At 41.9% G+C, this 26710-nt stretch overlaps 2 protein-coding genes across 4 annotated transcripts in view; one reads left to right on the forward strand and one right to left on the reverse strand.

Annotated features, from left to right (window-relative positions):
- Positions 1 to 1277: 1277 nt before the first annotated feature.
- ZSCAN29 (zinc finger and SCAN domain containing 29) lies at positions 1278 to 11878 on the reverse strand. Of its 2 annotated transcripts, XM_019725368.3 has the most exons (5): positions 11556 to 11878; positions 10868 to 11072; positions 8445 to 9140; positions 6442 to 6912; positions 1278 to 4594 (listed from the first exon to the last, which is right to left on the reverse strand). In XM_019725368.3, the coding sequence occupies exons 1-5, from the start codon at positions 11871 to 11873 to the stop codon at positions 3726 to 3728; spliced, it is 2559 nt and encodes an 852-aa protein (XP_019580927.2). In that variant the 5' UTR covers positions 11874 to 11878; the 3' UTR covers positions 1278 to 3725. The 2 variants fall into 2 exon arrangements, with proteins under 2 accessions (XP_019580927.2, XP_019580928.2); XM_019725369.3 differs by lacking the exon at positions 10868 to 11072.
- A 1163-nt stretch (positions 11879 to 13041) lies between these two features.
- TUBGCP4 (tubulin gamma complex component 4) overlaps positions 13042 to 26710 on the forward strand; it is a 31910-nt gene continuing 18241 nt past the window's right edge. Inside the window, exons 1-6 of one of the 2 annotated variants that reach the window (XM_019725372.3) lie at positions 13042 to 13398; positions 17864 to 17992; positions 20517 to 20639; positions 21022 to 21075; positions 21499 to 21555; positions 24783 to 24862. In XM_019725372.3, coding sequence (XP_019580931.1) covers positions 13321 to 13398; positions 17864 to 17992; positions 20517 to 20639; positions 21022 to 21075; positions 21499 to 21555; positions 24783 to 24862 — 521 coding nt within the window. In that variant the 5' untranslated portion in view covers positions 13042 to 13320. The remainder of the gene's footprint in view (positions 13399 to 17863; positions 17993 to 20516; positions 20640 to 21021; positions 21076 to 21498; positions 21556 to 24782; positions 24863 to 26710) is intronic. The other variant, XM_019725371.3, reaches the window with a different exon arrangement.

Below are 26710 nucleotides of genomic sequence, written 5' to 3' on the forward strand. Positions count from 1 at the left end.
GAGCAAAAATTAATATAAGACCCGGTCTTATATTTTATTTTATATTACATTAATTATATTACATTATATTTATATACCATGTGGTATTATATTAATTTATTATATCACATCACATCACATCACATTACCCGGTCTTATATTATAATAAAATAAAACTGGGTCTTGTATTAATTTTTGCTGCAAAAGATGCATTAGAGCTGATTGTCCGGCTAGGTCTTATTTACGGGGAAGCACAGTAGAGGAATTTAAATGAAAATATCTCCATATAACATCTGTTACTTTAAGCACCATGACGTCAGAGAATACTCATAATTTATATGTCAGAAGTTTAAGACATGCATCTTACTGGATAGCTGTTTGAGTACATAGGAGTAAAGTTGTCATTTTAGATTTTGAATTGAATAATGGGGAGAGAATTGATCCATCTTTACATTCATATCTCATCTTCCCTAACTGGTCACCATAAAAATAGTTCTGTATAGGGTTGACAAGACTCAGCTTCTAACTCAGATTACAGTTAAAGAGAAATGGGAGCAACACAGAGCATATATGTAAGTGTTACTAAGTTCTACAACATTGGCCGTAGAGCACAAGCAATAAAAGGAAGAATGACAGCATGAGGAAAATAAAGAAAAAGAGCAGCACTAGAGAAACAACTGATGAGAATAGATATGCCTGTCCAGCTCCCGCTGATACATTCTTGCTTCCTTTGCTGCACAGGCCACCCAGGCTATCCTAACAAAGGTCTTACAGGCATTAAAAGGGGAGGGGTATATAGATCCTCTTGCTCTCCCCACAGTGGGCTTAGTTTCTCTTTCTTAGAATGTTTGAAGACTATTATTTCTTGGCTCCTCCATCGTCAGAATGGCAGCTTGGGTAGTAGACCATGGTTTGTGAGCTAGTTTGAAGTGAGCTGGGTTTTCTCCAGGAGGAGAGTTTGCCTTTGCCCCGTTCCTGTTTTGCATTCTCTTCATCTGGAGGTTGGAGGACTGGACCTTTTAAAATAAGACTCATTCTCCATGCTCAGTTATGATGGGTCCTAATGGATATGGATACAGATACCAAGACAGGATTTTCATTCTAATGTCTCTTTTACTGCATTCTAATCTGTTTCTGAGCCTAGAATATAAAGATTCAGACAGGGTTATGTCTAGTAACCCCACACAGGGAGCCCAAAAAAAAGCAGGTAAAGATTTATCTTTCCTACCAGCAACAAGTTAATTATAATTTCACATGCATATTAAAAAACAAACAAAAACACCTGAAGAAACACTGAGTACTTTACAGACATAATTTTTATTAACATGGTATCCCTGAGAGGCAGATGAAGGTGTAAACATTATTCTGCTTTATAGAAAGGGAATCGGAGGCAGGTTGACTTACACACAAGACATTTGCACCAGAATTCTTATCTGTTGATATCTCACCCAGTGCTTTTCCACAAGACTATACATAGATATAGTAAAAACAGTAATCTCTCATTTTTAAAACACATTATAGCACACTTCCTAAAGCATCTCAGATCCTGAAGCATAGCTTTATACTGGTGTTTCTTATATCTTCCTGCCTGCTTAGGCAAAGTAATTGAAATATCTCCCTTTAATTCCTAATGTTAGATTCTTCGTACTAGGATCCCTCAACACCAGAACCCTAATTAACCTCTCATCAAACACAGTAAGCTATGAATTATAGAATATTCCATCTCCCCACTCTGCTCCTAGATCTCATTCTAGCTACAGGACGCTAATTAAATGTGAATGTGAAATAGCTACTTATCCCAGGCCCTGGCCATCTGCTCGTATTCCTCTTTCCAGACCCGCCTATCAAAGTATCTTCTCAAGATACTGGTTTCTGACCTTTGTCTCCCATAGGAGCCAGTCCCCTAAAACTACTCATTCTTCTTCTCCAGTACCAGCCAGCTGTTTCCTTATCAATAAATACAACACAGCACCACCTCTTGATCTGCTTCTGGCACTCTGTGTTTTGAAAAGCTAAGGTGATTCTTTCTCTGCCTCCAGCACAGCCCATATCATACTGTTCCTCAAATTTTGTGCTGCTCCAAGCTTTGTCTAACCTACCTTAAAGTCTCTCCTTTGCCCTCTGCTCCATCGGCACTAAACAACTTGTTCCCCAATATTCCAGTTTTTCACCCACTCCGCACTTTTTGTGATTAATTCTGGAAAGTTTACCTACTAACCTTCCCTCCTTTCAAGACTTCTTGCTTCATGAAGCCTTGCTGAATAAAGAGAATACCTCCCAGATTTTTCTGACAATTTTAATGCATTAGACCTTAACATTTATGCAGTGTTACTGCCTAGCTTTCTAGATTTCTCTAAAACTGTTGCAACCATACACATGTACTTATTATTTGTCCACGTCAGTGTTTAGATTGTAAGGACAGGACTGTTGAACTTGTGCTGTACAGGGCTCATCATAGTACTGTGAACATATGGGCAATTAATTCAATACTATTTGATTATAAAGATCAGAATTACACTGTTTAAAGAGCTGCTTTATAAACTAGATGTATACTCGTACTTGAATATATGCACGTGCAAGTGTGTGAGTATTGGCAACTCCACTGACCAAAGATAATCTGCGTGCTCCTTGCTATTAAACACATGTTGGCACAAAATGGTCTCTTGTCCCAATCCTTGGGAATGTGGCAGTGGCTTCTGCTCATTGTAGGTTAGCATTGAGCACCCAAGGAGTGTCTAACACTAGAGAGGTGTTTGAAGTGTGTGGAATAGGGACAGTTCCCTACTGGCAGCTTTAACTGCTTTCCCTATCACCACATCCAGCTAGCTTGCTCTTTGGGCTTCTGGACCACAAGGGACAGATAAAATTCAGAGATGGAACATAAAACAATCAAATTAGATGCAGAAAAGATAGTATTCTATTCCAAATCTTCTAGGGCTTGGAAGATACTAAGAAATCTAGGGTTCATACCTCAGTATTTATACAAGGTTTACATTGTTTCCCCATATAGAACACCTAGGTTCTTGACAAGATTCATAGGTCAGAACTAGGATGGACTTAAACTCTCCATTAAGGTAAATGAAGAGTGTGCCTGACATGTACAGATTCTCCTTGACTTACGATGGGGTTATGTCCAGATAAGCCCATCATAAGTTAAATGTATTATAAGTCGTTTGCATTATAGCTTAGCCTAACCAGTTTTTACTGAATGCGTATCGCATTTGCACCATAACAAAGTTGAACCATCTTAAATTGGGGACCATCTGTATGTCATTCTGGGCGCAGGAAGAGTCATTCTTTTTTTGCATTTCCATTACTATATAAAGAGCTAGGCCCACTCAATGAGAAATGTCACAACTTCTCCCTAAAATGCTGTGATGGGTTTTTCCAGTCAAAATGCAGCTGAATAACAGGATGAGTTCGGTAGGATACATATCAGATTCATAGGATCTACTACTATGTCCTCTCTATGTTAAGGTAACAACATGGGCACTGAAAGGGAACGATGTTATCTGTCAGTTCAGATGCAGGCATGGAGAGGGACTGAAATATTCCTTTCATTCGTAAGACAACTGCCTTGGGAATTTGACTTTAGATCCAAGAGAAACAGGAATAAACAGTGGGGTATATCCTAGGATATTTCCTAAACTAGTTGGGCACAGGAGATGGATCTCACTATATTGGAAGACTTTTTCAAACAATTTCAATACATTTATTGAGACTCTTCTTTATAGATTCCCAGAGGCTTACTTAGGCGCTGACTGTGTCAGAAGCTTTTCTCGTGTATGGATTTCTCTGTGCTTATTCAGAGCAGAGCTTTTGCTGAAGCACTTGCCACAGTCATGACACCCATAAGGTTTCTCTCCTGTGTGTGTTCTGTGATGTGCACGTAAGTCAGAACTCTTACTGAAACTCTTTCCACAGTCAGGACACACATGGGGTCTTTCTCCTGTGTGTATCCTTCGATGTGCACTAAAATGAGAACTGTTATTAAAACTTTTCCCACACTCTTCACATTGATAGGGCTTTTCTCCTGTGTGGGTTCTCTGGTGAATTATAAGGCTTGAGCTCTGATTGAAACGTTTTCCACACTCAGTGCATTGATACGGTTTCTCTCCTGTGTGGATTCTCCTATGGGTGATGAAATTTGAACTGTCACGGAAACTTTTCCCACAGTCAAGACATTTATAAGGTTTCTCTCCAGTGTGGATTCTCCGGTGTCTAATGAGGCGTGCACTCCGACTGAAACTTTTCCCACAATCAGCACATTTATATGGGTTTTCCACTTGGTGGGATATCTGATGCATAACGTGGGAGTTTGGACCAAAGCTTTTGCCATATCTGAGATATTTATAGGGCCTCTCTCCCAAGTAAGGTCTCTGATGACTTAGAACTTTACCTAAACTCCTTTCTGGGAGTGTCGGTTTTCCTCTTCTCTCCCCTGGGGTCCTTTCCCACTGTCTTCCTGATCTATATTCACTCTCACTGTCTTTATCCTGATTAAGATACCGGGGAATTTTCCTTTCAGACCTTGCAAGTAATGTCCTATGTAGTTGTACTTCCTCAGAAATATCCCGTTTTAGATTCTCTTCATTCTCAAATCCAGCCTCAAAACCTGATGTGAGAATAGAATTTTAAAAGTTATCCATTTCCACAATTATTATTTGCCAGGGTAAAGCAAGTATTACATTAGATGATTAAAGATAAAAATTAGGGCACTTTAGATCCCAAATAACTACCATCTATTAAAATTCCAGTTTTACTTTACTACTTGGTAACCTATCATATGCCTCTCATCTACATAGGGCTGATTAGTATATTCTTTTAACTCTTCCTGGATGCCCGGGATCTTCAGAAAATCTTGTCAGTATAATAAGAAAAACCTACCAGATTTAAAACTATCACCATGTTTATACAGGAAAGACACTTTCTAATACTGTATTTTGCCTCACATGGGCCTAGCATGCTATTCTGGTTTATGTTCTTTGCCAGTTATTAAAGGGATTTGAAGGGACTGCCAGGAAAGCTTTGGGAAGCTAGCTACATGAATGAGTCCCCTTCTGCTCAAATTCCAATATATGTTGAGAATAAAAACAGGGTAGAAAAATACTTCTTGTCTTTCAAAAAATGAAAGGCCTTCTGAGAGAAGAACTTTGCTAGGAAATGTCTCACTAAAACATTCTCTGTGCCTATGGAAAAATAATCACTGAATGTTCCAAAAGCACTTATTCTAATGCCCAAGCTAAGTTTTTAATATTCTTCTAAGAACCATATGCCGGGCTTCCTGGGCCTAGGCTGTGTGAATTTGCAGGTACTTGCAAATTTTCAGTTTGCATTTGCAGAATTTTCAGATATTTCAGATAAACTCTGCATCTCAAATTTCCTGGACTAAATCTGAGAGCAAAAGAATGCTAAGTGTCATCCTGTATATATACCCCTAAAGCAGTATTTCTGCCTAGAAGTGCAGTCCTAAGAGATGCCCCATGAAATAGAGGTTCATCAGGTTAAATGAAATCTTAGCACCTCAAATATGTGAGTGTGTTTTGTGAGCTTCCATGAGTATTTAGCATTTCCTAAACCTAGAAGCCATTATTTAGTGGAACATACTAATACCCCCATGGAACTGATGCTCCGTGGAACACCCTTAAAGAATGTTGACCTAAAGAACTTTTGGAAAAGAAAACTATTTATTGAGTACTTTCTGTGTGCCCAAACATTGTACGAGGTGCTTCACCATGGTACCTCATTTACATCAACTTTTTGAGGTAGGTCTTCATAGATAAGTAAACTTACAGGGTTAAATAACTTGCTGTAAGTCACTCAGCTAATAAACAAGAGTCCAGATTCACATATGTGTACATATACATGTATGACTCCAAAGTCAGAATTCTTCCCACAAGGAGGGAAGACATATTGAAAAAAATTTCGCCTTATACAGCAGCTAAAAATCAAAGGGTCAATTTCCTCAGAAATCTCAGACTTTTGCATAAGTGTGTCTGAAGAAAAGAGGTTACCACCTTTTCATATATATTAATAAAGCAGACACACAGCTCGTATACAAGCTGAAACTAGAAGAACAAACATAAATGAGAATGAACTTTTAAAATCAGGTTCATCCTCTTAAGGGTACATGACATGCTACTTGGGAAATGTTAGCTTTCAGATTCCTTGCTAGGCAAACGGCCAAGAAACCTGGCAGCTCACATGTAGATGATAGCAAATTTACAAAGTTTGCAACCATCTAGGATTGATACTGTAGTGTGAGGAGACCGGTGAATAATTTATATCCCTTCACTGAGCTGCTTTAGTAGACGGAGCATGGAGAAGAGATAGGTGGTCACAAGAAGAATCCATGAGAGCTGGGTGTGGACGCCAGTTCTCCTGGTCTTCAATCTGATTTTTCTCCTAAATCCCACTGCCTCTCCTTTGCTATTTAAACCTTAAGAAGTAAAAGGATCTTACCACTGGGGCTCTGGAATAAGACTGGAGCACGGGTCATGACAGCCCCCGGGGGTAGCTCAGTATCCTCTTCATCATCCTCAGAATCTTCTTCTGTGGCCTCTTCTGCCTCCTCCGCTTGCTTCTCAGCTTCAGCCTCACTGGCCTCCTGCATGGGGCAAGAGGCTGTGTCCTCTTCCTGGCCATCACTAGGTAGGGCAACAACCCGGGCACTCACCAAAGCATCCATTTCTTCGAAGAAGGGACAGGTCTCTGGGGCTTGGCCATTCTTGACTTTCCGATAGCTGGTTTGTAGGCTTTTAAACTTGGTCCGACACTGCTCTGGTGTCCGCAGGAAGCCATATTCCCATAACCGCTCAGCCACGGCTCCATATAATTGGCTGTTGCGGTGACAGTTCCGGAGGGCTTCGTAAAACTGAGTCTCACTAAGAATTGCAAGATACGTCTTTGTCTCTTCATAGCCCCAGTGTACACCTGCCACCAGAAAAGAAATTTCAGCACCACTTAATCCAGGGCTTTGTAAGAGTCTCAATACCTCAGTCCTGTCATCTGCATCATGGAAGTTTCCCAAAGAATGACTCAAAACCCAAAGGAACAGTCTCTTTTAAAATCACACTGCTGCCTAATTCCTATTATGACCCTTCTTCACTTGCCACAATCTCAAAAAAACGAGCCCAACAGCAGCAAAGACCTGAAAGGGTACAAGATAAGGACCTGTTAGTCATGCACTTTATCGTTAGGAGAGAAGGACTGGCAGAAGCCAGAAAGAGGAAGGAATAGCATCTCCCGGCCTGACCACATGCCCGTGCTGCAGGCCCCATGTGGGCATTACTTCATCAGGATGATGATACACTCTGCTCCCTGAAGGTACCCAAGGCAGAGGGAAGGGAGATTCAGAGTCTTTCTCTCACTTGAGAGCCAGCTGAAGATAACACTGCTTCCATTATCCTCCACTCACTGCAAGTAAAGGAGAAGGGGGAAGAATCGGAGGACAGAGAAAAAGCCGTGGAAAAGGATGAAAAGAAAACAAAAGATCATGAAAATCATAGCAGGTAGCACAGGTGCCATATTTGTAATTTACCTACATTTATCTCCGTTACAAAAAAGGAAAAAGAATAAAGAAAGGGAAAAGAAGATAGGAGAAGACTAGAACAGAACTAAAGTAACATCACGTAATAAAAAATGAAAGGAAAAGATCACTGTTTACAGTGGAAGTGCAACTTTAGAGATGTGGTACTGCTGCCATGCCCCATTTTACAGTTCAGGAAACAAACTGAAATGGTCAGATAACTGGCCAAGGGCGCGCTCACCTGTTTAGTGGTCAGAATTCAAAACAAAGCCACCTGACTCATACTTTCGTGCCCTTTCCATAACAACATGGTTGTAGAAAGTACAACAGTAATAAATGATACTTAACAAAACTCTTCCACAGGCAAATAGTATTTCAGTATAGAGTGTTAAACAAGATTTCTTGCTGCAGGATTTCTCAGTCCTCTTAAAATTCCAGTGTGTGTTGCGAATCTCATAAAGGAGACTCAGAAAATGTTTTCCCAACTTTGGGCAGTCTCACTATGCTATTCTAAGTAAAAAGGAACACATAAACTAACTTGAGATTTGGGGCAGTAAAAGATAAGCACCAGTGCATATAAGCTGTTCAATGAATGTTAGTTCTCCTTAAAGATAAAATAGTGCCAAGTTTTTCTCATCCTTCAGTGATTTTTATAATCAGGAAAAAATAGTAAAGAAACGGAAGGAATAATATTCCTTTTCAGGACTGTCTTAAATTTTCTGACTATTTCTTTAAAATACCTAAAATGATTCCCTATTTACTATTATCTCAGTGACTTTCCCACAGGAGAATGAAATACACACAGATCTGAGAAGTGCCTCTTTGTTCTCTATTTAAGTGATAAAGTTGGCAGGTGACATTCAGCTTCCTGACTCCACATCCAGTCTCATAACTCGTAGAGTCTAATCCCCAAACCCCAAGCACAAAAGCTGCTTACCACTTGGGCTTCGGAAAAGGACAGGTGCAGTGGAGTTGTTGGGGTCCTGGGCCGTGGCCTCCTGGCCCGTTTCATCGCTGTCAGACTCGTCAGCCACGGCCTCTTCTGCTCCCTCCTCATGCTGCCAGCTCCCTTGCCCTGGCTCCTCCGTCTCAGCATCACTGCCCGCCAGGCCGGAGTGACAGGCTGCCTCTTCCGGGCCACTGCGGGGCAGGGCAATGACCTGAGCACTCATCAGGGCTTCCATCTCTTCAAAGAAAGGGCAGGTCTCCGGTGGTTGGCCACTCTTGACTTTCCGATAGCTCTTCTGGAGACCTTTGAACTTAGTCCGACACTGTTCCAGAGTCCGGAGGAAGCCATACTCCCGGAGCCGCTCAGCTACAGCCCCATATACTTGGCTGTTTCGATGACAGTTTCGGAGAGCCTCATAAAATTCATTCTGACTGAGAATTGCAAGGAGAGTTCTGGTCTCTTCATAGCCCCAGTGCACACCGGCCACCTTCTCATCCTCAAAGCCCCAGGGATCCTGTTCCACCCAGCTTCTCTCTCTCCTGGATGGTAACAGATCAGCATGCATTCGTCTGTCTCCTGTGTGACTGCCTCTTGGCAGTTCCTTTTCCTTGGAGCCTACATCTGGGATCCAAGGCTCTCCTCGCTCCAACCTGGAGACCACACCGGATTTAGGAAATGGAAATCCTGCTTGCAGGGAAGCAAACAAAGGATATCATAGTTTGGACTGATCATAAAAAACATCCCTTGAGTTCAGACCTGCCTTTTTTTACCCAAGAGACTTATAAAGAAAGTGTCTAAGGAAATATTTTCAGAAAGTTCAATGGGTTGAAGAATGGGAAAAATACATGAAACCGAAAAATGAGAACTATTTTATTTTCCAAAGCAGGGTGGCAAGAGAGGAAAAGGTTCTGTTGGTATGTTCAGAGCAGGTAATTCTGTTCCAAGTTGCTCCCTAGCCCTCCTGACCACCTGTAGGCAGGTCCTAGCCCTGCTGGGAACAGTCACCTCCTGTCTCCTGTAGTTCTCCACTTGGGGCTAGAGAACTAAACTCAGAGCGATTTCAAGGGGGAGGGGGACAGAGGGAAGATGGTCTTCAGCCCATCTGTTTCCTTCACACTCAGTCACTAAGTTCTAAAGGTTTCTCCGTATTCCTACTGCCACCATTCAAGTCTTACCTTCTCACAGCCAGATAACGGCAGCAGTCACTGTGACACCTAACTCCAGGCTCTTGCTTCCTCAGCTCACATACGTACTATACTGCTGAACCTTAACCTGAGTGCCCACTATGCACTGTCCATATCAGAATCTTCCCCTATCCCAATTTAACCCACTTCAAGAAGCTGTATTGGCCAAAGCCCCCTTGAAGCCTTCCCTACAGCCCTCCCTCATCTCCCACTCTGCCAAACCTCTATTACGCAGTTGAGTGACAAACCATTGTTTGACATTGTTTCAGTACAGTTCAGTGCATATTTATATTTGTTGTTTAGTTCTCAATCATATTGTAAGCTCTTTGAGGATAGGCATCTTTTCTTATTGCAGAATACCCTGCAAGGTGTTGAGAACATGATAGGTGTTCAAAAACTGATTAATTCTGCAAGTCTGTGTGTGTGTGGTTGAGGGAATGCATCTGAGTGACTAAACAGACCATTACCAAACTGGCTGAGAAGGCTAGTGTTCTGGCCGATAAGATCAGAATTCAGAACAACCTCAATAAGTTAAAGAAATGATCCAAGTAAAAAACATACAATTTGAAGTTCAACAGAGTACAAAGAAGAAGAACGAGCTCTACGCAATCATGTACAAGAAGAGGCACTAGGCACAAAGACAGTGGGGACGGCTACGCGAGTCCTGGGAGTTACCAGGTGAACAATAATCATCTAATTCGTCGAGCTACTCGGAAAGAAAATATAGTGAAATTTTGAAGTAAAATGCTTACTCTGCCTCAACCTACCAGACCCTCACTGGGATAATATATCTAATTTAGTTCTCTACAATTAACATATTTGGAGAACTTAAAAGTTTCCAAGGGAGAGTAACAAAAACAGTATGTCTGAATAATGGAGCTTCTGGCGAAAAGTTTAAAGAAACAAATAGTTTATTTTGGAGAAGGAAAATGACTAAAAGATATACCTTCAAGTATAGAAAATAATTTTTACCTAGAAAATACTGACCTAGCATCATTACCAAGAGGAAATAAAATAGTTCCAAGTTCTGATAAAAACTAGGGAACCATCCTCTGGCAGACTTATCAAAAGAGGAAATATGAGACTACATGCCTTCAGGAGGTCCCCAAAAACTGCATACTCTACAATTTTCACTCATTCTTGAAATCCCTTTCCCACTCACTATTCCCAACCCTACTTCCCAATTTAGAATGGCACCCTATCTTCCCATATGAATCTACTCCTCACCGCTCCTTTGAAAAGGTCTGAGCTTCTCCTTTGGGTTCATCTGCTCCTGTGGTCCCAGGTCTGGGCTTCTTGCCCTCTCTTTCTTGGGTACACCCCTGGGCTGAGGTTCCACTGACTCCTGCCGAACACTTAATAACTCTCGTGATGATTTCAGGGGTGTCATCTTCTCCAAGCGCACTTCCTGCCCCTTCACAGAGACTGTGACCTAGAAACAACCCCCATTAATTGTCACTGCAAGGTCATAATAAGGGGCATTCCCAGAGGAGATTATTTAATACCCCAAAAGAGACCTTCCTTTTGGGACATGGCTAGGATTGGGTGGGGGATGTTAATAGTGAACAAGGGTCATTCTTATTCTATTACTGTTAGCTTAGAGCAGCCGGAACTCCGGAAGGAAAAGATCAAAATAGTAAACCCAACTATAGGCTAAAAAAATAAATCCACTTTCTTCCATATTAAGTAAAAAAACTATGAAACTATGAACAATTCATTATAACAGGGTAGCAAGGTACACCCAAGTAGCCTCTCTAGATAATCTGTGTCTGAAAGTTACCTGTTCCAGGATCAGAAGTATAAGCATCACCACAGGAGATTATGCCCCTCTGTAAATCTGTCTATACCTTAGTTTGGCCCTGTATCCTTGCCCCAGCCCAGTTCACACACTTCTGAATTCCCCCTCCCTTCTCACCGAACGTCCAGGTCTTCCAGGCTCTCTTTCTAAATCTTCCACCAGAGCCACAGCCTCTTCTCCACTTTCTGGACATTGCTCCTGTACCCACTTCTGGATCTCCCCAGGTAAGATGGTCAGGAACTGCTCTAGCACCAACAATTCTATAATCTGCTCCTTGGTGCGCACCTCCGGCCTTAGCCACCGACAGCAAAGTTCCCAGAGTTGGCTGAAAGCCTCACGGGGCCCAGCTACCTCCTGGTAATGAAATTTCCTGAAGCGCTGTCGGAAGGTCTCCGAGTTAGTGCCATTTCCTCTCAGAGTGGGTTTGGCCATCATTCACAGCAGAAAGCAGCTTCCCTCCACTTAAGGGTCTGGGTTCCAGGGCTTACACCTATCTTCCCATGTCTTTGGAGAATCACCTGCAGATGAGTCTCTCTCTCTGTAAGAAGAGTGGCCTCCTAGGGTAGAGAGAGATGGCACTATCAGAAGGAATATACTCATATGTCTAAAGTCTTGCCAGAGCTGGCCCGACTTTCCATATATATGCTCCATGTGGCCATCTGAGGTATCATCAACTCCAGGACAGCAAGCCAAAACTGAGCATGGAGAGAAACCTTTCAAAAGCCGCATTTCTGGGCCACTTCCCAGGGGAGCCCGGGGAAGCAGCAAAGAGTTGTCTGCTCCTCTTCCACCTCCCCCAAATCTGATCCCATTTAGCTCCCTTAACCAATGTTGCATAGTGAGTCTGAACCATATGGGAAACCTGGAGCTCAGAGGATCTAAAGGCAAGTCACCATCGTGTTCAAGGCAACAAAAAGCCTGGGTCCAGCGGGTCGCAGGTGACCTCACCCAGTACCTCCGCAGTGCTTCCCGAGGCCCTCTACGTCCGCCCTGCCCCCTCGGACTCCACAACTGGCAATTCTCACCCCAGACAAAAATCAAGTACTGAATCTCTGGTCTTTGTTTTCCCTCACAGCAGAAGTAACCGCTCAGCAAACATTCGGGAACTACTGACGGGAGACCTCGCGCATTGGGAGGAGTTGGTTTTGGCTTCTGACGCGAGGGCCGGGTGGGCTTGGGGAGAGGCGCACTGAGTTGGTGGAGAGGAGGATTCTGAGGGGGCAGTAGTAATGGGTCTCCTGAGGACGAGCTCGGGTGCTGGCCGGAAGATCCGAGTGCTGCGAGGATAGCGGGCGCGGAGCTCAGCTCTAGGAGCGGCTGGTGCGGGGTTCCGGCCTCTTTGTCTTCGCTCCCTCCGGCCAGGTCACTCTCAGAGCCGTCGTGCAGTCCCCTCCAGAGGCCCCCAACCCGGCTAAGGCGCTCTGAGAGCACCTTCCGGTCCACCCCCGGGAGTGTCTCCCTCTAGGGCTGTCCCTCAACCCACTCGCATCTATGCCCGCGGGCCAGCCTCACCCACCCGGGGTCGGCCCCAGGCCCGGCTCTCCAGCCTTAGTCCAGCTCCAAAACCGGAAGTCCGAGTGGGTGACTCAGGCGCTGAGGGCGCATGCGCAAACGCAGCTACCAGGACTCTCCCGCGGAGCCGGGGCTGCAGCTAACGGGGAACCCAGCAGAGCGCGGCGCACTTCCGGGACGCGGCGCGCGGACCCCTTCCCCGCTCCCTGTCCGCTCCTCCCGCATCAGTCGCGGCGGGTAGATTCAGGAGGAACCGTAGGTCCCAAAACCCTGTGCGCGTTTCCCGAAGGGAGCATTCGACTCCGTGGTCGCCTGGAGAGGCGCTGGAGGAGAGAGCGACGTATATAGGGACTCGAGATCCGGCGTGGGAATGATCCACGAACTGCTCTTGGCTCTGAGCGGGTACCCAGGGTCCATTTTCACCTGGAACAAGCGGAGCGGCCTTCAGGTCTGTCCGACTCAGAACGCGGAAACTGACGGAAGCTGAATGGGTAGACCTGAGCCAAAACGTGGGGCAATTCTGAGGGACTGAGGGGGCGGGCCTTGCAGGGCCGAGGGGCGGGGGGAATGGCCCTGCTCAGGTAACTGGAGGGCAGTGCCCCGAGGGGCCTACGGCTGACGTAACACCTTAAGAGGGCTGGGCTTAGGCTGGGAAACGGAGGGCAGACCCAGAATGACCCCGCCTTCGGGGAGCGAGAGAGGGAGCCCCGAATCCCGCTTCAAGTTGAGTTGTTTGAGCGAGTTGCTGGGCAACTGGATGTAAAAGTGAAGGGGGCACTTTCTCCCATTTTCTCGCTTGCACTGTTTTAAATTGAGTTTTGAAAGCTAGACCAGAGGTTAACACACAGTAAAGGTTCAGCCAATTTTGTTGCATGCAAAAAAATGAATGAGTATATTTCCCTCATGATCATTTCTCAGGAAATTTGCGCAATAGGAGAACTTGGAAGGGGGCCTTCCTGTAACCAGGAATGCATGAGGAGGAAGAGCTGGGTACTAGATGCATTATCTCATTTAATCTTCATAACCATCTACCTCCACATAGATAGTAATTAGCAAGCTTGGCCTTGAACCCAGGTCTGTCAGGCGCCAGGATCTGAACTACTCTTGTACTTCTGCCTCCAGTAATGTTATCTAATCCTCTGGATAAGTTAGTAACTAGGTATTGTTAGCCCTAGTTTACAAATGAGCAAACTGAAGCTCAGAGGACTTGATGGTTGGTGGCTAGTCCTGGTAATGGCAAGAGTTGTACCTAGCTCTGTCTGATGACAGTCATGCCTCTTCATATGAGACTTGGCAGAATAGGCTGGGGAAGAGCAGAAAAATTATATTTTTAGTCTATAAAACCTGTAAACCAAACAGATTCCTATTGTTATTTATTTTCCCCTGTAAAACTAGTGCAATGCCAGGCATACAGGAGGAAAATGTTCAGGAAGTATGTGTGTGTGCTTTATGATCTGAAGTAAAAAGAGATAACAATATAGAAAAGATAGCTGCCTTCCTTTCTTATAAAAAAGTTTCCATCAGATATTTTCCTCAGGGTCTCAGCTTTAAAGTCACCTCAGAAAAACTTTCTCTGACCATGTCTTTCAGTGTCCTCCCCTATGCCATTATAGTCTATCACAGCAACTTGTTTTTTTCCCTTAGAGGACTTAACCACAAGTCATATTATTTATTGTCACCTCGTCCTAGTCTTTCTTGCACAGATTGCCCGTGGAGGCAAAGACCACAGTGGTCTTCATGGATGTCCCAGAAGCACCTGGCACAGTTTGTCCCACAGAGTAGATATTTGTGTAAAAAAAAGCCACCAAAACCAGCAAATATTGCATACTTTCTGCAGAGCAGTGGTTTTCACATTGAATAAAGGGGAAAATTGTCATGAATGCCCAATGTTGATAAAAATCATTTTATTGTCATATAGAATATGTATACATATTAAGCTAAGTATAAACTCAAGCATATTGCTCTCATGAAAGCTATAAAACCAAATATTTTTACAACGTAAGCAAAACTACCACATTTATCAATTCATTAACACTGGCACTATTGACATTTTGGACAGGATAATTCTCTGTTGTGGAGGGCTCTCCTGTGCACTGTAGGATGTTTAGCAGCATCCATGGCCTCTGCTCACTAGAGGCCAGTGATACCCGTTGAGTTGTGGCAACCAAAAATATCTCCAGCCATTACAAAATTTTCCTTGGGGGGCAAAATTGGCCCTGATTGAGAACCACTGATATAATGTGACTTATGCTGTTGTTTTGCTGAAACTAAATCACCAACATTGAATTTAATAGTAGAATGACTTTGCCACAGGTCTGGCTTTATATTTTCTGTTTTGACTTTAGTAACTGTAATGCAGAGAATGCCTGTTCATATAACTAGATTACACCAAATGATATCAATAACTTCAAGGTATTGTTTGCTGTTATAGAAAAACTAGACCTTCAGCTTTTCTAAAACTGTGCCAGAAAGCACTGCTCAAAATGCCAGTTTTAATGGGAGTATCACTGGCTAACTGGGTAGAGCTGTCCCAATAATAAAACTATTGCTTACATATATTGAACACTTGTTATGTACTTGGCATATGTGATGTACATGGCATAACTTATTTAATCCTCACAATTATTATCTCTGCTTTATAGGTATGAAAACTGAGGCATAGAGAGGTATTGAAATCTGCCTAAGATTTCAAGCAAGTAAGAGGCAACTCAGGGATTCAAACCCAGACAGCCTGGCTCCAAAGACCAGGTTCTTAAGCACTACGTCATGATGCCTCTGAGTTATTAATTTGTGGATATGGTTATCATTGTGTTATTAAAATCTACATTAAGGGGATTCCTAATCAAATTATTATGGACTCAGAAACAGAAAAACTCTTCTTTGCCTATTTATTACCACATTTACTGTCATATAAAGATGGCATCCACAAAATACAATACTCACAATATGAATATGCAATATGCTAAGCTCTTTGGGGGTAGCAACTATATCTGATTTTGTTCAATATTTAATTTCAGAACGTTAACACAGTGCCTGGGATAAGTAAATTGGTTGATTCTCCAACGAAGATATATAGTGGCCAATAAACAAATGAAAAGATGATCAATATCAGTAATCATTAGGGAAATGCTAATCAAAAGCACAATGAGATACCACTTCATACCTTTTAGGATGGCTATTATTCAAAAAAACGAACAAAACAAAACAAAACAGAAAATAATAAGTGTTGGTGAGGTTGTGGAGAAATTAGAACCCTTTTGCTTTGCTGGTGGGACTATAAAATGGTGCAGCCCCTGCAGGAAACGGTATGGTGATTCCTCAAAAAATTAACATAGAATTACCAAATGATCCAGCAGTTTCTCTTCTGGGTATATATATACTAAAAGAAGTGAAAGCAGGGACTTGAACAGATATTTGTACACCCATGTTCATAATAGCATTATTCACAGTAGCCAAAAGGTAGAAGCAACTCAGGTATCCATGGACAGGTGAATGGATAAACAAAATATGACATATACCTGCAATGGAATATCTTTCCATCTTAAAAAGGAAAGAAATTCTAACATATGCCACAACGTGGATGAACCTTGGAGACACTGTCCTAAGTGAAATAAGCCAGTCACGAAGTACAAATATTGTATGATTCCACTTATTTGAGGTACTTTGAGTAATCAGATTCATAGAGACAGAAATAGAAGGGTGGTGACAGAGACTTTGGGGAGGGAGAATGAGAAATCACTGTATAATGGGTACAGAGCTTCAGTTTGGGAAGATGAAAATGTTCTGGAGACAGATGGTGGTGATGGTTGAACAACAATGTGAATGTACTTAATCCCAAGAACTGTACATTTAATCCTTTCACTGCATTAATTGATTTCAAGTGTTTTTTTCAAAATGTGTCGAAATTCCACAAAAAAATAAAAAGTTGTATTTTGAGTATTTTATGCATGTATACTTGAACTCCACAGTAGAGGGAAAGAAAAGTTGTTTTGAGCTCGTGGAGTAAACTCAAACACCGCAGTCAGTGGATGGGAATATTCATTCGGATATATCTGAACATTGCAGCAAATGGATTAAAAATGGCTAAAATGATAACTTTTATGTATATTTTGCCATATTAAAAAAAAGAACTTTGGTTGAATGAATACAGTCTCTTACTATTTTCTAGTTGAACTGCTGTGAAACCTTTATATAGCATACTAGACTATCATTTGGCCATCATTTAAAAATACAAATGAAAATATGGATACTAAATGTATATGTCTAGTTAAAAGGTACTTTGACAGATTATAGTATGCTACATTTACTTTACATTTTTACTGACATGAAAACAATTTAAAATCTCATAGAGACTTCGTAAATCCTAAGAATATGTCTGGAGTTTGGTAAAGAGATTTTGCTAAAGGGACTTTGTTGCAACCAGGTCAAAACCCCCATATCCTTATAGACCATCCCTGAAATACTGTATAAGAGACAGGTAACAGTAGCTGCCTCTGGGGAAGTTGACTTATTTTTAATGTACACCATTTTGTATTGTTTCAATTCTTTACCATGTGTTGCAACCTATTTCAATAAAGAACTAATTAAGTCAGGGATGGGGAACAGCACCTTTGCAGTGGTTTGAAAATACTTTTGTGATGGAAGGAGAACTGACTCCGGGTGGTGAACACACAATGGGATTTATAGATGATGTAATACAGAATTGTACACCTGAAATCTATGTAAAATAAGACGACAATCAAATCTGCCTCTAAAAAAAAAAAAATAATACTTTTGTTATCCAGAACTTACCAGTTTTAAATGGACATCTTGAGAAGGGAAACGATAACTAGCACAAAGCACTTGAAGCACCTCAGACGGGTGTGCAGCGAATCGCAGGCATCAGTGATTTTAGCCTGGTTCCTCTCCTGCAGGTGTCACAGGACTTCCCATTTCTCCATCCCAGTGAAACCAGCGTCCTGAATCGACTCTGTCGGCTTGGCACAGACTACATTCGCTTCACCGAGTTCATTGAACAGTACACAGGCCATGTGCAGCAACAGGTAGTTTCCTGTTCCCAGGAATGTACATCCAGAGGGCAGGAGCTATGCCAAGCTTTCAGTGAATCCACTGGTAATTTGTGTGAAATGAGCCACAGGAAGTTACGAATTTCTCATCACTGGAATTTTTTCAAGTGAAGGCCAGGTGACACCAGGGGAAAATTCCCACACAAGGAGAAAATATAGATAGGGGACTAATTTCGGCAAATTGGTGTAAGAAAATATGCTTCACCTGAGTTTTAGGAGACGTGAATTAAATTAGTTTGAGCTGGATCAGAGTTCCATTTCCAGAGGTGAAAACATGAAGCATTATCTCAAATTCCTTTGCTGTTCTACTTCTAACTACCTTAGTCACATTGAGTTAAACCAGAGGATGTTCTTGGAACATGGTAAGCATTTAATAAATATTATCCATTACATGACTTAATTGGAAGTCAGTGTAGTGTAGAGGTCAAGGATTTGTGTCCCTCTCTGTCACTCACTGGCCATAGAGTGCGCGACTATAACCTAATGCTCGATAACTAAGGCTTAGTTTCCTTATCTATAAAAGGGGGATAGTAGATAGTACCTATCTCATAGAGTTGTGAGGATTAAACATGCAAAATGCCTGGTACATAGTAAGCACTGAAATTTTTTTAAGAGAAATTTTAAAGTTCTCTTTATTTTTAATTGTCTGCAGTTCTGTTGGTGGTAAGCAAAAAGATTGCCGAATTGTGTGACTCTGATTCAGTGATGACTTTCCTAGTTGGAAGAATTATTCTGGTAGAGGAGAAAGACGGAGACTTCTAGAAAGGAAGAGGAAGGATGCTTTTCTGAAACAATGCAGTCAGTACATTCTGTCGCATTACACAAATTGGTTGTCAGGCCTGTAGGGGTCATCTATGGGGCAAAGGAGTTGGAGGATAATGCCTTATGTTTTCATCTCTGGGACAGGGATTCTGGTTCACTCAAACTGATTTTATTGCAGAGAAAATACATAAGCTAAACAGGAGTTTAAAGTCTAATCAATGCCAGGTTGCTATGAAATCACATTGAGGGCACACTTAATTATCAAACTTGGAACCTGTATGTATATTAATATAGATGAAAAGGCCTCTAATTTTAATTTTTTGTATATAACACCTAAAAGAAAAAAATATGCTCTATATTCTTGTGACTATGGATTTCATCTTATATAATATGTGAATTCTTACTTTCCCAAATTCTAAAGATATCTGTAGTACCTCTTTTTTTGGAAAAGTAAAAAGCATACTCATTTTCTCTTTCATTATGTGATAAATGAAGACATTTATTTCTCTGGAATGACACAAGAATAAAACAAAATTGGTTGTACGCCGATCTACTCTATTTCACTCTATGCCCATGTTATTCTTATTACAGCTGTAAGCATTTATCTCCAGGAACTATTAGTATCCTTTGCAGCATCCTCTGGCTACCCTATGCCTTGTAACCCCGGAGCCCGAGCTTCCTACCACATTTGTTGCTGAATTCTGTTACTGTATCTACCACCACCAGAGCCTGATCGCCCAAATCAGTACACAGCCAGAGAGGCTAGTCATTGTGGCCTCTAGTCAACTGTTAACCACAGTTCCCTATATAAAACTATGGAAGAAGCTCTTACAAAAAATTACAGGTTTCCTGAAAGACGAGCCATATTTGTCTCTTGGTGAGGGTCTCATGACTCCCCATGTTGACTATCAGATTCATTCATGTTCAGATGAATTGCCATGCCAGGCAGGAGAAGGGATGTTGAAGTCATTTTATTTATTCAGTAAATATTTACCCTCTGTTCAAAGAACTGTATTAGGAGCTGAAATACAAAGACTAATAAAATGTGGGCCCTTGCTTCCTGAAGCTCTTGGTCTAGTGAGGGGGACAAATAAACAAAAGTACAATTCCAGCACTAAATAGAGACGCTAGGAAAGCAGCAAACGGGGAAGCTGTCAGTTTCCTAGGGAGAGTTGGGGAGGGCTTTGCAGGGAAGACATGCTTGAGTTGGGTCCTGCAGGAAGAGTATCTGGGTCCTGCAGGAACTGTGCACAAGGATGAGTGCACAGTTATAAGCAGAGCACATCCAAATTCATGGGGGTGAGAAATAGAAGCAAAGCACATTTGGTGAACTGTGGGTAGTTGGAACATGAGGATGTAAAGTCGGAAACAGTGAAAGATAATTTTGAAGAGAGGGTAAGGGCCAGAATGCAAAAGTCATCGTATACCATGTAAGGGAGTTTAGGTATTATTTTGAGGCAGTGGGAAGCTACCAAAAGGATTTAAGCTGGAAGTTATAAAACTGAGTTGTAGAAAAATCTCCACTGACTATGGAATAGTACCTGGCTGTTTGTAATATCTGGGCCACTAGGAAAATTAAAATAACACAAACTCTTTCTCTTCAGTTGGGTTTTCCTCTCACTGAATCACTGCTTTGATATGGAATTATTTAAGCAAAAACAATACCAGTAATAAAGAATGTCTTCCTCAAGTTCCAGGGTGTAAGCTGAAAAGTTGACATCTGTTTGTTTGATTTCAGGATCACCATCCCTCTCAGCAGGGCCAAGGTGGGTTACATGGAATCTACCTAAGGGCCTTCTGCACAGGTCTGGACTCAGTTTTGCAGCCTTATCGCCAAGCACTGCTTGATTTGGAACAAGAGGTGAGAGAGGAGATACGGGGACAGCCCTTCTGGGACAGCAGATTAGGGCATGTTCTTGAATTTGAAATGCCCTTTAATACGGTCAGGTAGTTAAGAGTGGGCTGTTTTCTGTGTGGCTGGAGGGAAGGTGTACTCTGTGATTGCTCAAGTCATGATCAAAGTGGCGTGCAGATCATGGCAGAGGTTCTTGAGTTAGTATATGAGAGCCCTAGCTTATTATCACCTGAAAATCAGAATTAATAATCTTCTATAAATCTTCATCATCTCAATAACCTAAAACTAATAGTAAGCCCATTCTCAGATTCCCTTCTAGTTTTCATGGATCAAATAGATTCGAGATATTTTGTATGGAGCCCTAACTACAGTGTGTTTCTCGTTGCAGTTCCTGGCCGACCCCCATCTCTCCATATCACATGTCAATTACTCCTTAGATCAGGTATGCTGCCAAAATAACAAAAGGCTTGGAATCTGTTGATACGGTTAGAATAATCTAACTTATGCTATTTTCTTGAGAACTTTTTTTCTTCTGGATTCAGAGTCCAGCATTTTATATCTTGTATGCTTTCCTAGATCAGAACTGTTTGAAAAGCTCCAAATTAGTTAAAACTTAATGTCTGAGGTGTTAATGCTCTCTGACACTTATGCTAGCCTCACAAGCAGAATACTGCTTCTATCTGCCATTCTCTGTCTCTACAGACAGAGATCTAAGCAAATTGTCTTAGGATACTGGATCTTGGCTGCTCTGTGGTATTGCCATCTTTACGTTAACTGGGACTATTTAGAAACAAAAGCAGTTGCTGGAGTAATTTTTTCCCTTGTATTCGATTATAGACCCTCCTAATTATTCTGTACTTTGCAGTTCCAGCTCCTTTTCCCCTCTGTGATGGTTGTGGTAGAACAAATTAAAAGTCAAAAGGTGAGAACTTTCCTTTTCCTTTTGCTCTGGTAAGCACCAAGGAAATCTTCTTAATTAAGTTTGCCTTTCATTCATTTTCGAAGACCCTAGCTTTTAGCAGTTTTTATTTATTCATTCAACAATATCTGGCTGCGTATCATGCTAAGTATCAGGAATGCAAAAATAGATTATAACCCTGCCCTTAAGCACCTCTTGGTCCAGAAGGTGGGGGAAATGCTAGTAGATGTACCCAAGAATGCTGCTGGGAAAGAGAAGAATGCTATCGGCATGAGGGCTTTTTTTTTTTTTAATGGACTCTAACTTTTACTTATTTTTTATTTTTTTATTTTTAATGGAATCTAACTTTTATCTTATTTTGCTTATTTATTTATTTATTTATTTATTTAAGATATTTTTTATTGGGGAAGGGGAACAGGACTTTATTATTGGGGAACAGTGTATACTTCCAGGACTTTTTTCCAAGTCAAGTTGTCCTTTCAGTCTTATTTGTGGAGGGTGCCATTCAGCTCCAAGTTGTTGTCCTTTCAGCCTTAGTTGTGGAGGGCGCAGCTCAACTCCAGGTTCAGTTGCCGTTACTAGTTGCAGGGGGCGGAGCCCACCATCCCTTGCGGGACTCAAGGAGTTGAACCGGCAACCTTGTGGTTGAGAGCCCACTGGCCCATGTGGGAATTGAACTGGCAGCCTTCGGAGTTAGGAGCACGGAGCTCTAACCACCTGAGCCACGGGCCGGCCCCCCATGAGAGCTTTTTGCACTAAGGATTTAGAGCTGTAGGATGTCGGTCTTGAGGTGAAGCTGAAAGTTAATCCTTAGAAGGAAAGACGGTAATAGGTTTATGGTTATGATGCTTGCAGTTTCCTGAGAATTAGACCGTTGGGTGAAACCCAGATGTTTATTAGTTAAATATGACTGTTCTTATCACAAGTTTTTATCACCTGCATTGCCAAGTTAGGGAGAATGTCTTTTTGGGGCAGAGTTAATAACTAAGGAATAAATGATCTGAGATTTCACATTAGAAGAAGACTCTATCTGCTGGTCCCTAATTGGACCAAAAAGGACAAATGGATTAAACATGTTTAGCTCATTCATGTTTTTAAGCTGTTATAGTTGTGCCTTAGCTTATTAGGAGTGTTCACCTTGATGACTGTAACTAGTTAACCAGTTAATTTGCCAGGTTGCTTCTTTATTTTTTTGCTCTGTAAGTACAGAAACTTAATTTTGCTGCATTCATTCTGTGCCAGCAAAGCCAGTAGGGGAGGTGCTGTTTGGCCCTTCAAAGCTGATTGCCCTCATCAAATAACGTGGAGCTTTTATTGTGCACTTGCGGTATACCATGCACTGTGCTTAGTGCTTCATATACGTTATCACATCCAGTCCTCTGAGGGGTCAAATAGGTTAAGTGCCTAGTGTCACAGAGATGGTAGGAAGTGGTGGAGCGGGCATATAAACCTAGGTCTGACTCCAAAGAAGCACTCTACGTACTAATTATCTCCCAAAATAGAGGGGACCTTCTAGATAAGTGGAGTTAGTGTAAGGTTCCATGCGTAGCTGCACATCGCAGTTGTCTTTCAGCTTCCATTGGCCACCGGAAGGAGAGTAGAAATGAGCAGAGCGATTGCAGATGGGTGAATCTTCCTTCCTGCCAGGGGCTGGTGTGCTCTGGCTCTACAAAGTGAAAAACTGAGGTGGTCAAGGGCATGGGCTGGGGGTGAGGATGGGGTTGATTGCAGACAGGTACAAAGTATCCTTTACAGTGATGGAAATGTTATAAAACTGGCTTATGGTGATGGTTGCACAATGCTGTAAAATTACTAAAAATTGTTGAATAGTACACTTAAAATGGGTGAATTCTATGGTATGTAAATTATACCTCAATAAAGCAGTTTTTAAAAAAGAGAGAGCCAGAGGACACAGAAAGAGGAAGCAGATTTTTGGAAAAGTGTGTACCTTATAAGTCTGAATTAGGCCTGAATCTGATATAAAGAGCTTTCTTTACCTCTGCTTGGAATTTCAACTCTAAATGTTTCTGGTTTCTCTAGTGCAATAGTTCTCAAACTTCATTGTGCATTAGAATCACCTAGAGCAGATTGTTAAAAACCAGGCTGGGACCTGGGCCCTACGCCAGAGATTCTGATTCGGTGGGTCTGCAGTGGGGCCCAAGAATTTACATTTCTAAGAAGTTCCCAGGTGGTGGTGCTGCTGCTGCCAGAGGTGGGGCTGGCTGGAGAGGGGTAGGGAGTGCGTACTTTGAGAACAACTATTGTGATTTATAAGAAGAAATACACATTTGGTCTTCATATTGTCTCTGGCACAGAGCTTCTAAAACCCTTGGAATTTCCTAATTGATAAGAGTGATCTAGGTGTCTTGATATTCATAACGAACCCTTATCCACCACACCTGAGTTAAGGAGTTGACTTTTGGAAAGCATCTAAGGATGGGGGCTGGTTGCCAGGGGCACCAGCCGTGTGATTGGAGGGTTGGCACTTTCAGCCCCACCCCTCCCCACCTGCGGGGTGGGGAGAGGGGCAAGAGATTGAGTTCAGTCACCGGTGTGGCCCCTAATTTAATTAGCGGTGCCTATGTAATGAAGCCTCTATAAAAACCCAAAAGAACAGGGTTCGGAGAGCTTCCGGGTTGATGAAACAGACCGCTTCCCTGGGCCATCCCAAACTCCCTGGGACCAGAAGCTCCTTTGTTTGGGACCTCGCCCTAAGTATCTTTACCTGGCTATTAATTCATATCCTTTGATATCCTTTGTAAAAACCCAGTAGTCTAATGAGTAATCTGGTTTCCTGAGCTCTGTGAACTGCTCTAGCAGATAGATTAATGGAGCACGAGGAGGAGGTCATGGGAACCTATAGCCAGTTGGTCAGAAGCAGAGGTAACAGCCTGGGCTTGTGACTGGCGCCTGAAGTGGAGGGCAGTCTTGTGGGACTGAGCCCTTAACCTGTGGGACCTCATGCTGTCTCTGGGTAGATAATGTCAGGATTAGGTTGAATTGTAGGACACCCCAGCTACACCCTAGGTGTCAGAATTGCTTGGTGGTGTGGGGAAAACCCCACATACATTGCAGTTGGAGTCAGAATGGGAACTATGCATAGATCTAATGAGAAAGTTCATCCCTATTCCCTGCTGGGTTGTGCCCTCTAGATTGAATATGGAATATGATTTTGTGCTACATGAACTATTAAAATGGAATCCAGTTTGAAAAGGCTGTATTTTCCACAGATTCATGGTTGCCAAATCCTGGAAACAGTATACAAACACAGCTGTGGAGGTTTGCCTCCTGTTCGAAGTGCACTAGAAAAGTAAGTCATGGCTCAGATGGGAACCGGAGCGGGGGTGGGTGGTTAAGTGAATTTGCACCTGTTTTATTTTAAGGTCATCCCAGGTTTCCCTCTTGGGAAAGTTATGACCAGGATAAAAAAGACCCATGAGCAGAGGAACTCAGTAATCCTTATGATGGCTCAGAAATTGCACAAATAGGGTGTGGGGACAGAGTCCCAGAGAGCAGTTTCCAGGCTCTCGGCCTCACGTGGAAAGGTGCTGGCTCAGGTAGTAGATGGCCGTCATCTGTGACTAGTTGGCCATCAGTTGTAACCAGTTAGCCAGTAAGCCACTGATATAACTGCTGTGACTGCGTTGGTTGGTTGGTTGGTTGGCAGAGAAGTGGACGGCGAATTGCGAATTGTGTGGATCCTACTTCCTGTGTCTCCAACTCAGCCACCAGCGAGATATAGTGGTATGACTCCCCTATCTGTGGCTCCGTGGTGTTCCTTTTTGGCCTCACCATATCCTGCGTTCTTATGCGGGGAGCAGGACCAGAGACCCCGCATGACACCCCACATGACAGAGGGTTATAAAGCATTGAGTATCTAAGCTAGGATCTAGTTGCCCAGATGCCCTTGAGGCATCCTTTTTAATTTGGGGATCTCATCATCCTTGGGGAATTTCCATTACATGTGCCAGATAATGCTTAGCTATTTCTAAACTTGGGTATTTTGAGTACCTGATATTTTCACATCAAGGTCCTTAAAAATGTTTATACTTTAGAATCCAATAATGTCACTCTTAGGAATTTTATCCTAAAAAAGTTATTCAAAAGAAGAAAATTACCATATGCACAAACATTATTCATTGTAATTTTGTGTACTATATCAAGAAATTAGAAAATTACCAGCAGCAGAAGAAAGCTAAATAAAAGTATATTCACTCAATAGACTATCAGACCATTAAAACTACCAATACTATAACATGTAAAAATAGTTTTTATAATACTAACTGAAAAAAAGATACATAATTATACGTATCTTAGGATTACAGCTCTATGTGGACTTTGAGCAAAGAATGCTCATTTGATTGATCTTCCTAGTTCCCTCTTCCTCCTCGTTTTTAAAAACGATGGTGTGGCATTAATTGCAAAATTGGAAGCAGTGATCTCTGAGGCCCTTCACAACTCTTAACAATCTCCACCTGACCACTACACAAGTAAGTCTGCAGAAAAGTTAGGAAACTTTCTAGAACATGTTTTAGGGACATAATTTCTCTATTACAGTGCCTTTTTTCCTAATTAAAGAAAATACAGACATGCAAAAAGAAGAAATAGAAATCACCTGTAATCTCAGTCCCTTGAGATACCCAATTTAACTTTTGGTGTATGTCTTCTGCAGTTTCTCTCTATAAATATACTATATAGTTTTATGCATAGAACATATAATCTTATGTAGATAATATGATGTAGATAACATGTTTGTTATATATTTGCAGGGACCAAACGTTACAGACCACATCCTCAGATGTACAAAATGTAAAGGGCTTCCCATTTGATATTTTTAAGAGCGATTCCATTCAGTTAGCTACTACAAATAGTACTCACTCTCTTTTAGCTTCTTTTTCTTCACAAGTAATTCTGGAAGATTTCAAATCTACAAAAATGTTGGATGAACTGTCCAGTAAACATCTGTATATCCTTTAGTTTCACCAGTTAAAATTTTGCCACATTTGATTTATTTTTCTTTCTCCCTCTCTATAAACTATGAAATACAGAGGGTGCCAAAAAAAAGTATATACATTTTAAGAATGGAGAAAAACTGTATTAAAATTGTAATACTCAATATATACAGATAACAAAAGATGAATACAAGTCACGTTTGACT

This window comes from Rhinolophus sinicus, chromosome 3, assembly GCF_057876585.1.
Source record: "Rhinolophus sinicus isolate RSI-liver-muscle chromosome 3, RSI-T2T, whole genome shotgun sequence".
Taxonomy (NCBI): domain Eukaryota; kingdom Metazoa; phylum Chordata; class Mammalia; order Chiroptera; family Rhinolophidae; genus Rhinolophus; species Rhinolophus sinicus.